Source organism: Hyperolius riggenbachi, chromosome 11 (assembly GCF_040937935.1).
Source record: "Hyperolius riggenbachi isolate aHypRig1 chromosome 11, aHypRig1.pri, whole genome shotgun sequence".
NCBI classification, from domain to species: domain Eukaryota; kingdom Metazoa; phylum Chordata; class Amphibia; order Anura; family Hyperoliidae; genus Hyperolius; species Hyperolius riggenbachi.
The window spans coordinates 218,521,032-218,534,080 of NC_090656.1; the positions used below are offsets into that span (position 1 = coordinate 218,521,032).

A 13,049-nucleotide genomic window follows, 5' to 3' on the forward strand; every position below is an offset into this window, starting at 1 on the left:
GGTCCTCACTACCATTCTGTTCTTAATTAAAGAGTACCTGTCATTTAGGAAGTAAAACAACATGAACATGGAAAGGAAGGTATTATAAGATGCCAGAGGCGCCAGCTTAAGGGAGTACGTTAAATAAATGCACCTGTAAATTTGGGCACCCAGTAATGCCGAATTGCCGATAGGAAAATATTGATGTAAAATACCGATATTAAATACTGATAATTTACTATAACCAAACCTAACCCTACTCTCACACAGATCCGCCCCCCCCCCCCCCCCCCATGCCTAACCTTAAACCACCTCCCCCTGCACACACTACCTGCCTAAAAACTAAACCCTGCTATCCCTGTCTCCCAATCCCAACCTCCCCTCTTGCACACATTATCTCCCTAATTCCTAAACCTAATCCCTCCCCATTGCACACACTACACCCTAATGCCTAACACTAAAACACTAAACACTAAAACTAAAACACTAAAATAGAGACAAAGGGACATAAAAGATTTATACATACCTGGGGCTTCCTCCAGCCCCTCTGCGTAGATCACTCCCTTGTCATGGTGTAAAGCCTTCTGGGCCTCCCTGGAGGAACACTATTCTCCCCAGCCAGTCAGCTCAGGCCCAGTGCGGCCAAGCGCGCTCCACCGTCTCACTCCTGCGGCTGGCGCAGAACGCACCCGGCAATAGGAGCATGGCAGGGTACGCCCGACTGGTTGGGGAGGACGGGACTGATACCGGAAGATCCAGAAGGCTTTAGACCACAGCGTGGGAGCGATCCGTGCTGAGGGGGCAGAAGGGACGCCCAGGTATGTATAAATCTTTTACTCACCTCAGTCTCAGGGTCACTTTAAACCTCCCCCTCCCCCCCCCCCACACACACTACCAACCTAACCCCCCCCACACACACACACGCACACACACATACTACCAACCTATTCCCCCCCCCCACACACACACACATACTACCAACCTATCCCCCCCCCACCCACACACATACTACCAACCTATCCCCCCACACACACATACTACCAACCTACCCCCACCCCACACACACAAATACTACCAACCTACCACCTCCCCCCACACACACACATAGTACCAACCTATCCCCCCCACACACACACACATACTACCAACCTATCCCCCTCCACACACACACATGCTGCCAACCTACCCCCTCCCCCCACACACACACACACATACTACCAACCTATTCCCCCCCCCCACACACACACATAGTACCAACCTATCCCCCCCCCCCACACATACTACCAACCTACCCCCCCACACATACTACCTACCTACCCCCCCCCCACACACACACATACTACCAACCTACCCCCCCCACACACACACATACTACCAACCTACCCCCCCCCCCACACACACACACATACTACCAACCTACCCCCCCACACACACATACTGCCAACCTACCCCCCCCCCCCCCACACACACATGCTACCAACCTATCCCCCCCCCCCCACACACACACACACTAGCCGCAGTGGGATGTGATGATTGAATCGCATCCACGGCAAGAAAAAAGAAAGAAAAAACTCAGGCACTGCAAAATATTAGCATTTGGGCACCCGCAGTGCCCGATATATTGCAGGCACTGAACCACTATTTTCCCGGGCGCCCAAATTTCCGCTCCGGCGCCCAGTTCGTTATATTTTGTATTGCCACTTTTGGCAGCGCCCAATTAGTCCACTAGACGCATACGCCTTTTTTTTTTTTACTGTTTTGAGCTTTAGGAATGTGCCACCCATGTGACTGTACAGCGTAAATATACGTTTTTAAAAAACAGTTCCTGAAGTAGAGCTTAAAAGCAGTGTTTTTTATACTTACTGTCCTCGCAGGTAGTTTTGGTCTAGTCTGGTACCTCTTCTGGATTCTGGTTTCCTACGAGAGCCCAGCGGCGCACCCAACTATCACGGATGAGGAACGCATTTACATTGAGGAGAGCATCGGCGAGAGCGCCAATCTCATGGGTGCTATGGAGGTAAGCTTATCACGGGAGGGTATCGGAGGGGGCGGCTTGGCAATCAAGTCAGGCTGTCAACAAAATCACACTTCAGTCCTTTTATTTTATCTTAAAAGCCGTAATCAACCACTTGTGTTTTTTCCTTTTTAGAAATTCAAGACCCCTTGGAGAAAATTCTTTACCTCCATGCCCGTCTATGCAATCATAGTTGCAAATTTCTGCAGAAGTTGGACATTTTATCTGTTGCTCATCAGCCAGCCGGCGTACTTCGAGGAGGTGTTTGGCTTTGAGATTAGCAAGGTACCTCTTTATTAATTTTACATATTGTTACTTAAAGCGGAATATAACCCTGCATTTCAACTTTGCTCTAAAACATTATTTACAGCATATTATATGCAACCAGCATTTTTTTTTTACTAGACAAGCATTGGAAGGGTTACACACAGAGCTTTAAAGTTCCATGGAGAGAAATGCAGACCCATCCGAAGCTTAGATAGATATATTTAAATAAACAGAATGTAACAAGTGAGGAATGTTACACACTCTTTGGCTGTCCTCCAGCTCCTGCACAGTCAGAGAGAGTGAGTCACATTCCACACTTAGATACATTTAAGTAAACAAAATATCTATCTAAACTTCGGCTGCGGGAGCAGTTATCTCCAAGGAACTTTAAAGCTCTGTGTGTAACCCTTCCAATGCTGGTCTAGTAAAAAAAAAATGCTGGTTGCATATAATATGCTGTAAATAATGTTTTAGAGCAAAGTTGAAATGCAGGGTTATATTGCACTTTACGTTTAAAGTGGAACTGAACTCAGAACGTCTTCTCTGCTCTAAGAGATATGCAACAGCATAATAATCTTTAAACAAAAACATTTCTTTGTTACAGCTGATACAAATCCTAAAATTAATCTCCAGTGTTTTTACTTCCTGATTCACGGAAGCAGACATATTGTTAATATCCTGTGCTTTAAAATGAGCTTATTTGCCATCTCTGCTATGGCAGTCATGTGACACAGGGGAGAGCTCAAATTACAATTTGTGATTAGATACAAATGAGGGGGATTAAACAGGTGATACTCTCTAAATACACACAGGGTGAATTTCTCTATGTTTTCCTTCTGCCCTGTGCAAAAGTTCAGGACAATTCAGGTCCACTTTACAGCCAAACAGTCTTGCTTAGTTGTTAGAAAAACTCATTTGATTACCACATATTCCATTGAAGTGCTACACAGCATTTTGCCGGTTTTAACAGATAATTAATGCATTGCTGTGGCAGCTAACTGATAGTAAGGACATACAGTATAAAGCAGTTAATTAGTCAGGATACCCACTTTTAAGTGAAATATCCTGGGGTAGCATGAAATTTGGGCCCCCCTGGCAAGTGGACGATTTTGGTGACCCAATAGGCGCTAATGCAAATATCGTTAATACTGCGCCCAAAGCAGGAAAAATATTGTTTTCAACATTAGAACATTCAAGTTTTTGAAATATGCTATTGTTTTGAAACTTGCAACTTTATATTTTTTTTGTAATATTATTTTATTTGCATCATATGTACAAATTTAATGTTATTAAATATTTGATTGTTTGTATGTACAAATTTTATGTTTCCAAGGGTGTTTGTGCAGGGGGGGGGGGGCGGTTAGGGTTAGGCGTCAGGAAGGGTTTGTGCGGGGAAGGGGTGGTGGTTAGGGTTAGGCACCACCGGGGGGGGTCTTAGGGTTAGGCACTACCAGGGGGATGTCTTAGGTTAGGCACCACCAGGGAGGTCTTAGGGTTAGGCTCGCCCAGGGGGGTCTTAAAGGGACTCCGAGCTCTGAATAAGAAACCAAATTGGTACTCACATGGGGCTTTCTGCAGCCTACCATAGGTCGGGAGGTCCCACGGCGTCCATCCGGCTCTTCTCCCAGGGCCTGGTGAGAAATGGTTGCCCGGCGGCTCCCGGCAACACTGGGCCCGAGTGTCGGGCTCCTTCTTCCTCATACGTCATGTCTGACGTCACCACGCCGGCCGCCTCGCGTCATCACGGCGGCCGGCGTGACAGTACGGCGCATGCATATTACAATATTTTTTATTAACAAAACATTGCACCCTTTTTTCCTTGTACCCCTTTTCATGCATGCGTATCCTGATTTCTGATTTCAGCATCAGAAGCTCTTCCTATAGCTATATATTGCTGTATATTGGTATGTAGCCCCGCCCCCCCACTGAGGCTTAGCCTAGGCTGTTTAGCTATGCGGAATTCTCAACCCTTCTCCACCCCCCCTTTTCAATGTACAGCACTGCAGATTGATGTCAGCTATATAAATACTGAATAATAATAATAATAATACCAAATATAATAATATTTTGAATCTAGCCCTGCCCTCCCAGAAATGCTCAGCCTAGGCTGTTTAGAATTCTGGGAGACCAGCTATGTTTTTTGCTGGCTTTAGAACTTTCAGTAACCAAACATTCTGCAGAGGTCACCTGCCAATACTAAAGATGTCGTCACCAGTGATACATTTCAGACAGTAAATCAGGGAAGGAAAAATTCTACAATGGGCAAACACCGACTAAATCATTTATGAATAAATATTGTAAAACAATAGGCAATTTTATTTGTCATGCTGTTTTGGTTACAGGCCCTCTATAATGTATCTGTATGTGTGTTAAAGTGACTAAGGTCTTGTTCACACTCATCAGAATTTGCAAAAGTTTTTGCAAACAGTGAACAGGAAGTGAAAAAAGAAAAAAAAAGGCACTGACTGGTCCCCCTAAGGGCCCGTTCACACTGCACGCGTTTCCAGCCGCGTTTTGGAAACGCGTGCAGGTGGCCAAAACGCACGACATCAGACATTGCATAGAGTGCAATGTCTGATGTTCACACAGCATGCGTTCCGGACCTGTGCGGTCCGGGAACGCATGCTGCACGCAGATTTTACAAAAACGCGCGGCTGTCCCATTCACTTTTCAGTGATGGGATCAGCCACGCAACGCATACGAACGCGGACATGCGTGCGTTCGTACGCGTTGCGGTCCGCATGCGTTGCGGTCCGCATTTTGTAGTCTGAACGGGCCCTAAAGGGATCGGAGCAGTGGGTCCGAAATGAGCTAACAGAAATCACACTTTGCTTTAGTGTTTTGATAAAACAGAACATTTTAACAAATCAGTTTTATTTAAAAAACAGAACATTTTAAATAGCAGAAATAAAAAAAGAACGGAGAAAATGAGGGGGTTGTTATTTAACTCAATATGTTAAGTTATAGGCCAAGTTTATACTATGGGCTGGGTTCACACTATAATAGATGATAAACTGTTCCTGTAAAAATTGATCCATTTGTTAGGTTCAGCATCAGTTTTTAAGCCGGTCTTTTCATTCCGTTTTCAGGTCACCAACTGCTCAGTTCCTGCGACCGTCCTGTTTGTGTTCATGTATTGTGTAGTGTATGTATCATAGTCTAGGGCCAATTTAGGGGAAGCCAATTAACGTATCTGTTTTTGGGATGTGGGAGGAAACCGAAGTACCCAGAGGAAACCCACGCAGACACAGGGAGAACATACAAACTCCTTGCAGATGTTGACCTGGCTGGAATTTGAACCAGGGACCCAGAACTGCGAGGCGAGAGCACTAACCTCTACACCACCGTGCTGCCCATACTGGTCTTTCTTCCTTGCAGAGGACCTGAGCAGCGGTGCCAGCGGCGTGGAAGAACTGAATGTAAAGTGGCAGGGTGGTAATTTGGCGTAGTCGGCAGGCAGTCTAGTGAGAATGGACTGTTCTCATAGGCTAGCATTGATTAGGTCGGCATCTGCTTTGTTCAGCCAATCTGGAAAAGGTCATCCTATTGCTTTGCATAGGATCCGTTCACATGCATTCAGATCCGTTCAGTTTCATTCCGCTAAACGGATTGTTTTTGAAGACAGTGTGAACGGGACCTGTAATGTGCTCATCATTGCATAGGATATCTAGTAGGGATGGTCGGAAATGCTGATTTCCGATACTGTGGAAATTCTAATTTTTTGAAAAAATGCAGATTACCGATACTATCATTTCTGACTTTCCGAAACCTCTGAATAGTTACTAATTGGCTAAATACTTCCGACTCAAAAGCATTGGACCAATCAAAGAATGTGGTGATTTACAGCAAAAATTGGAAAACCACAGAAATTTTAGGCCAGTCAGAAGACTCTAAAAATACTTGGTAGTGTCCAAATCTTGTGATTGATCTATAATTACCGCAACAGTCTTGTGATTGGGCTAAAATCCTCAAGTTGCGGTACATGAAATTTACTTGGAAATCTGATTAACAAATGGTGATTGGCGAGTTCTGATTTTCCCGATTGGAAACCTTATTTCCGATTGAAAAACCAGAAATTTTCATTCCGACACAAATATCCGACCATCCCTATTATCCAGAAACGCGCTGTAGAAAGTGGTTACATTTATCAATGCAGCAGGCAGAGATGCTTGTATCCACCCTGGCAGTATTCCCGAGCTATACTCAGTCTAGCCACCGGGGAGCTAAATGCAGAGTATAGCGCGCAGTGGGAACTTTTACTCACCCCCCGGGGGATCCAGACGTCGGTATCTGTTCTCCTTTCTGTCCTCCAGGCTCTGAATCACTCTGGTGAGATCACCGTTAGTGATTTCACTACAGAGTTACAGCGCCACCCGGAGGACGGAGGTAAAATTGCAGCACTGGAGCCCAGGGAGGTGAGTGAGAGCAGGGGCTGCTGTAGAGACTCTGGCGGCATGATTTTTCCTGATTTTAGTGTCTTAAATGTTTTAAAAAGACCCTAAAATCCAGAAATAATTATACTGTCAGGAAGGATAGTGGGAATGTGTCCTTCGAGGCAGTCATTACCGGTCCTGTAGCTCTCAGTTAGGCCTGGTGCACACCAGAGGAGTTTTTATGAGCGTTTTGAGTTTTTAAATCTGCTGCTAATGTTATCCTATGTGTCTGTGCACACTGGAGCAATGAGGTTTTGTAAAAAACCCCATAGCATTACATTGGGAAGAGCTTTTGAAACCTCTAAAAGCTCTTCCCAATGTAATGCTATGGGGTTTTTTACAAAACCTCATTGCTCCAGTGTGCACAGACACATAGGATAACATTAGCAGCAGATTTAAAAACTCAAAACTCTCAGAAAAACTCCTCTGGTGTGCACCAGGCCTTAAGCTGGCCATACACTGGCCCGATTTGCCGCCGTTTCGACAGCAGATTCGATCACTGGGATCGAATCTGCTGCCAATCGTTCACGCTACACGCCGAATTTCGATCCTTTTCGTCCAATCCCGTCGATTGCTCCGTGCGGAAAATTAGTGTCGATTGCCCGCGGGTTTGGAGCGCGTCGCTAGCGGCGTTCGAGTACCCGACGACCGACGCAATAGAGCCGCATACATTGCCTGCTCCTCCCCTACCCCCGGTCACCGCTGCTCCGTGTCCGCACTGGTCTCCGGCATGCTTCAGTTCCTCCTGCCCGGCAGGAAGTTTAAACAGTAAAGGGCGCTCTACTGTTTAAAATTCCTGCCGGGCAGGAATAAGTAAAGCATGCCGGGGCCGGAGGACAGAGCGGAGACGGAGCAGCGGTGACCTGGGGACTGGAGTCGCGCCGGCGGAGCAGGTAATGTATGCGGGCATGCGGGCGGGGGGAGCGGCGGCAGCACCACCACCACCACAACAGATTGTGGTCGGTTTCAGGCTGAAATCGGTTCACAATCTGTTTGCAGTAAAGGTAGCCATACGATCCCTCTCTGATCAGATTCGATCAGAGAGGGATCTGTCAGTTGGTCGAATCTGATGGCAAATCGAGCAGTGTATGGCTACCTTTATGGCCCATACTCACGGACAACTAAACTGCCTGTCGCTTGCACACGGGAGCGTGTGCGCGACAGGCCAGCGACAGCTCGTCGCCAGGTCCCTCCGCATACACACGGAGGGACCTGGCAACTGATGCGGCGGAAGCTGTCGCTGTTGTCCCTCCCCCTGCCGGAAGCGTCGTCTATTTGTTATTATGTTGCTGTCGCTAGTCCGCGTACTCACGCGGACTAGCGACAGTTGCGGCAGAGTTGCGGCGGCGACTGTCGCCAGGCGATTGAAAGTTTTAATCGCCTGGCGACATCAGCGACGGGCGACAGTTCGGGGTGCGCGCGCGTGCAACGCCGCATACTCACGGGCGACAATTGTAGCCTGTGAGTATGAGCCATTAGAGTTCTATATCTGCCAACATGTAGTGTAACTTACTCTTCCTGAACAAATTGCTCCAGTTGTGTCAAACTGAAGTGTTGCCTCCTCCAGACTATGAGTCACAGTTATTTCCATAAAAGGTTTGACAGGCTCCAGATCAGGGATCATAGAAGGCCAGGACAGAATAGTCCAATGTTTTGTTCTTAGCCAGTCACAGTTCTATCTGCATGTTTTGTGTAATTGTCCAGTTGCCGGGTCTATGACTTGCGACTGAGCCTTAAAATCAAGATGAGCAATACAGGCGGGGTCCCAAGCGCTGCTACCGCCTGGGACTACCACCCACAAGCTAATAGGGATGGTCGGTAATGCCTTTTTAGGATTTCTGATTTCCCGATTTCCGAGGGGTATTTTATTGCTCCTTTTTTGCTTCAGAGAATACAAAAAATGACAAAAAAAAAATAGAAATTGGAAATCGGAAAATCAGAAATAGGAAAAACGGAAAATCAGTCTTGTGATTGATCTAAAATTACCGTGATAATTTGGAAAAATTCTGCATTCTCTGATTTGCCCAATGCTTCCGGGTACTGTGATTGACCTAAAATTACCGAGTTGCGGTATATCGGATTTCTGCGGAATTGAAATCTCTGTTTTCCGAGTTCCGTTTGGAAATGCCAATTTACGATCAGAAATGCAGAAATGTAAATTCCACGAAATCCGAATGAGCATCCCTACAAGCTACACCCAGGTGCTGGACTTCCTCAGCAAATTTGGTGAAAATGTTTGTGCCGGGGCTATACAGTTAGCTTGAATAAGGTGACCACCCCACAAATTGAAATTTCATTTTAATTGCGTATTCATTGAGCCTTGGCATTCATTCAATGAACTATAATAAAACTGTAATAAAATCAAATTTAGGCGAGTTTGTCCACCAGGGAACACCAATTATTACAAGAAACTCTAATTACCGGCATCTCTGAGAATTATAAGAAGCTTAAGATCGGAAATGTCAGCTTTTGGTGGAAATGACCTTTAGCTAGTTGATGGAAAGATTAGGATGGTTGTTAGGGCTTAGTGGTGAACGCAGTATTTCTGTTTATTAAGTGCTGATACAGCAATTTTAAAATACAGTAATACATCCAACTCCAGGCCTTGAGGATAGAGGTCCTCACACATTTTTGGCATAGCCAGAGGCTTATCTACAGGGGTCCAGTTTTGGCATGTGCCATGGGTGCCTCATAGTAGAACACATTTCTCCATTTCTCAGTCCATACTAAACACTGGCATGGATATGTCTTGTTGGTGGCACCAGAATGCAGCAAGGGATCGATAATTCAGCTGGTAGGGAGCCTTCAGAGCATGCACTCGATAAAGATCGGTGTTGTAGTCAAGAGAAAAGAGAGGCACCACATCCTTAAAAACCCGTTAATTTGGCTTGGGTACATACAGTGGAGATCAAGTGGGGGTGATGAGGCCTGACAGCTGTTTCGCAAGTAAGTCTAAATTCTTTGTCAGAGGCCACAGGTTACCATTTGCCTCTGACGAAGCAAGACTTACTTGCGAAACAGCTGTCAGGCCTCATCAACCCCACTTCATCTGCACTGAAGCTGAATTAAAGGGTTTTTAAGGATGGGATGCCTCTCTTTTCTCTTGATGACTACACTAGTATGAATATGGCTCTCCAGGGCTGGAGTTGGACAGCCCTGATCTAGAAGAAGCCATAAATGATCATTGTGGAATTAAGAACTTTTCAAATGGACTGGAAGGCTATTTTTATTGAATCTCCAATGACATTGATGTGTAAAACAAAAACCAGTTTGGGTCCTTGGTAGAATGCCACAGTTATCACTGTCATCTCCTGAGGACATGGGCTTGATGTCCCACTTTTTCCTAGAATTATTTTCCCTGCAATTTTCTCTCACAACTGATAATAATACCAGTGCGTGAATTGGCCTTCACCCTTGTGGGTGGCTAAACGGTCATCACTCTCACTTTGTTAGAGTCCCAGTTTTGGATCCAGGAAACTCTTTGCTTGAAATTACAATGTTCTCCCAGTGTTTGTATGGATTTTGGCTGATTGTCCCAGTTTCCTCTCCCAACTTACTTGTAGGTTATGAAACGGTTACAACGAAAGACGGTAAATGAAATGCAAATAATTCTGGGGATTATGCAAATGTGATGCAGCTTCTAGGCAGAAATGCACATGAAGTATTATTGTGGTTTATGCTCTGGGTGGTTTTGCTTTGTTGCAGGTGGGGATGCTGTCCGCCGTCCCGCATCTGGTCATGACAATAATTGTGCCTATCGGAGGGCAGATAGCTGACTTCCTGCGAAGCCGGAACATCCTGTCCACCACCACCGTGAGGAAGATCATGAACTGCGGAGGTCAGTCACTGGGTTTATTTATATGGAAAAAAGATATAAGGAAAGACTGGACTAAACTTATACAACAATAGTAAATTGGTGGTCCGTCATTGTGCATCACAGAGAGCACATCTAAAGGGAACAAAAAGAATAGCACACACCTTATTTATACTTACTTGCTGTAACCTTAACGGGACTCCGAGCACCTCTCATGGGTATGCCTTTAAGCCAGACGACTTCCAACAAAGATGTGCTATGACCCCTCTGGAGAAGCCTCTTGCAATGGCCATGCGTGTCACTTCCTCTTCCTGCTTCATTCAGTGATGCACTTCTCTAACAGAGAAGACAGGGGTGACCCGAAAGTTATAACATAGCCAAGATGGCAGCCACAATTTTAAATTGAAATCAAACGAAAACTATTTGGTGTAGAACGGCGATTCCGGCATCAAATGAAAGAGGAGAGCACAAGCTACAGAAAGGTGTGCGTCTTTAAGTATTTTGCAGTGCTGGTCGGAGTCTTAAAGGCATACCCATGAGAGGTGCTCGGAGTCCCTCTAATAGATTCATGTGCCAGAATTATTTCCTTCCTTCGTTCAGTCCTTCCTCCTTTTACTTCCTTTCCTTTTTTCTTCCATTTCATCTTTCTCTACTCCCTTCCTCCCTAATGTTCCTCCTCTCCCTTCCTTCCATCCTTTCTTCCACCCTCCCTTACATGCTTACCTTCTAAACCTTTCTTCCCTTCCTTTCTTTCTTCTTTCCTTTCATTTCTTACTTACATACTTCCCTTTGGAACTCTTTCTATCTTTGTTTGTTTGTTTCCTCCCTTCCTTCTCCTCCCTTTCTTCTCTTCCCTTTCCACTTTTTTCCTTCCTTGTTCTTTCCTTTTTTTCTTTTTTCCTCCCCATCTCACTTCCCTTCCTTCCCTCCCTTATTCCCTCCCTCCATTCCCTTCCCCTCTTCCGCTAGTACCATCATGTATCTCTGCACACCTGTCCTCACACTGGATCTCTCCCTCCTTCCCTTCCCCTCTTCCCCTAGTACAGTCATGTATCTCTGTACACCTGTCCTCACACTGGATTTCTCCCCCCTTCCCTTCCCCTCTTCCCCTAGTACAGTCATGTATCTCTGCACACCTGTCCTCACACTGGATCTCTCCCTCCTTCCCTTCCCCTCTTCCCCTAGTACCGTCATGTATCTCTGCACTCCTGTCCTCACACTGGATTTCTCCCCCCTTCCCTTACCCTCTTCCCCTAGTACCGTCATGTATCTCTGCACACCTGTCCTCACACTGGATCTCTCCCTCCTTCCCTTCCCCTCTTCCCCTAGTACCGTCATGTATCTCTGCACACCTGTCCTCACACTGGATCTCTCCCTCCTTCCCTTCCCCTCTTCCCCTAGTACCGTCATGTATCTCTATACACCTGTCCTCACACTGGATCTCTCCCTCCATTCCCCTTCTCCTCTTCACCTAGTACAGTCTTGTATCTCTGCACACCTGTCCTCACACTGGATCTCTCCCTCCTTCCCTTCCCCTCTTCCCCTAGTACCGTCATGTATCTCTGTACACCTGTCCTCACACTGGATCTCTCCCTCCTTCCCTTCCCCTCTTCCCCTAGTACAGTCATGTATCTCTGTACTCCTGTCCTCACACTGGATCTCTCCCTCCTTCCCTTCCCCTCTTCCCCTAGTACCGTCATGTATCTCTGCACACCTGTCCTCACACTGGATCTCTCCCTCCTTCCCTTCCCCTCTTCCCCTAGTACCGTCATGTATCTCTGCACACCTGTCCTCACACTGGATCTCTCTCTCCTTCCTTTCCCCTCTTCCCCTAGTACCGTCATGTATCTCTGTACACCTGTCCTCACACTGGATCTCTCCCTCCATTCCCTTCCCCTCTTCCCCTAGTACCGTCATGTATCTCTGCACACCTGTCCTCACACTGGATCTCTCCCTCCTTCCCTTCCCCTCTTCCCCTAGTACCGTCATGTATCTCTGCACACCTGTCCTCACACTGGATCTCTCCCTCCTTCCCTTCCCCTCTTCCCCTAGTACCGTCATGTATCTCTGCACACCTGTCCTCACACTGGATCTCTCCCTCCTTCCCTTCCCCTCTTCCCCTAGTACCGTCATGTATCTCTGCACTCCTGTCCTCACACTGGATCTCTCCCTCCATTCCCTTCCCCTCTTCCCCTAGTACCGTCATGTATCTCTGCACACCTGTCCTCACACTGGATCTCTCCCTCCTTCCCTTCCCCTCTTCCCCTAGTACCGTCATGTATCTCTGTACTCCTGTCCTCACACTGGATCTCTCCCTACTTCCCTTCCCTTCCCCTCTACCCCTAGTACCGTCATGTATCTCTGTACACCTGTCCTCACACTGGATCTCTCCCTCCTTCCCTTCCCCTCTTCCCCTAGTACCGTCATGTATCTCTGTACTCCTGTCCTCACACTGGATCTCTCCCTCCTTCCCTTCCCCTCTTCCCCTAGTACCGTCATGTATCTCTGTACACCTGTCCTCACACTGGATCTCTCCCTCCAT

General features: G+C 46.6%; 1 protein-coding gene across 1 annotated transcript in view; it reads left to right on the top strand.

The window, feature by feature from the left end:
- SLC17A6 (solute carrier family 17 member 6) overlaps window positions 1-13,049 on the top strand; it is an 88,718-nt gene that overhangs the window by 51,689 nt on the left and 23,980 nt on the right. Inside the window, exons 7-9 of the mRNA XM_068261304.1 lie at window positions 1,854-1,996; window positions 2,129-2,278; window positions 10,399-10,531. Of these exons, the coding sequence (XP_068117405.1) occupies window positions 1,854-1,996; window positions 2,129-2,278; window positions 10,399-10,531 (426 nt within the window). The remainder of the gene's footprint in view (window positions 1-1,853; window positions 1,997-2,128; window positions 2,279-10,398; window positions 10,532-13,049) is intronic.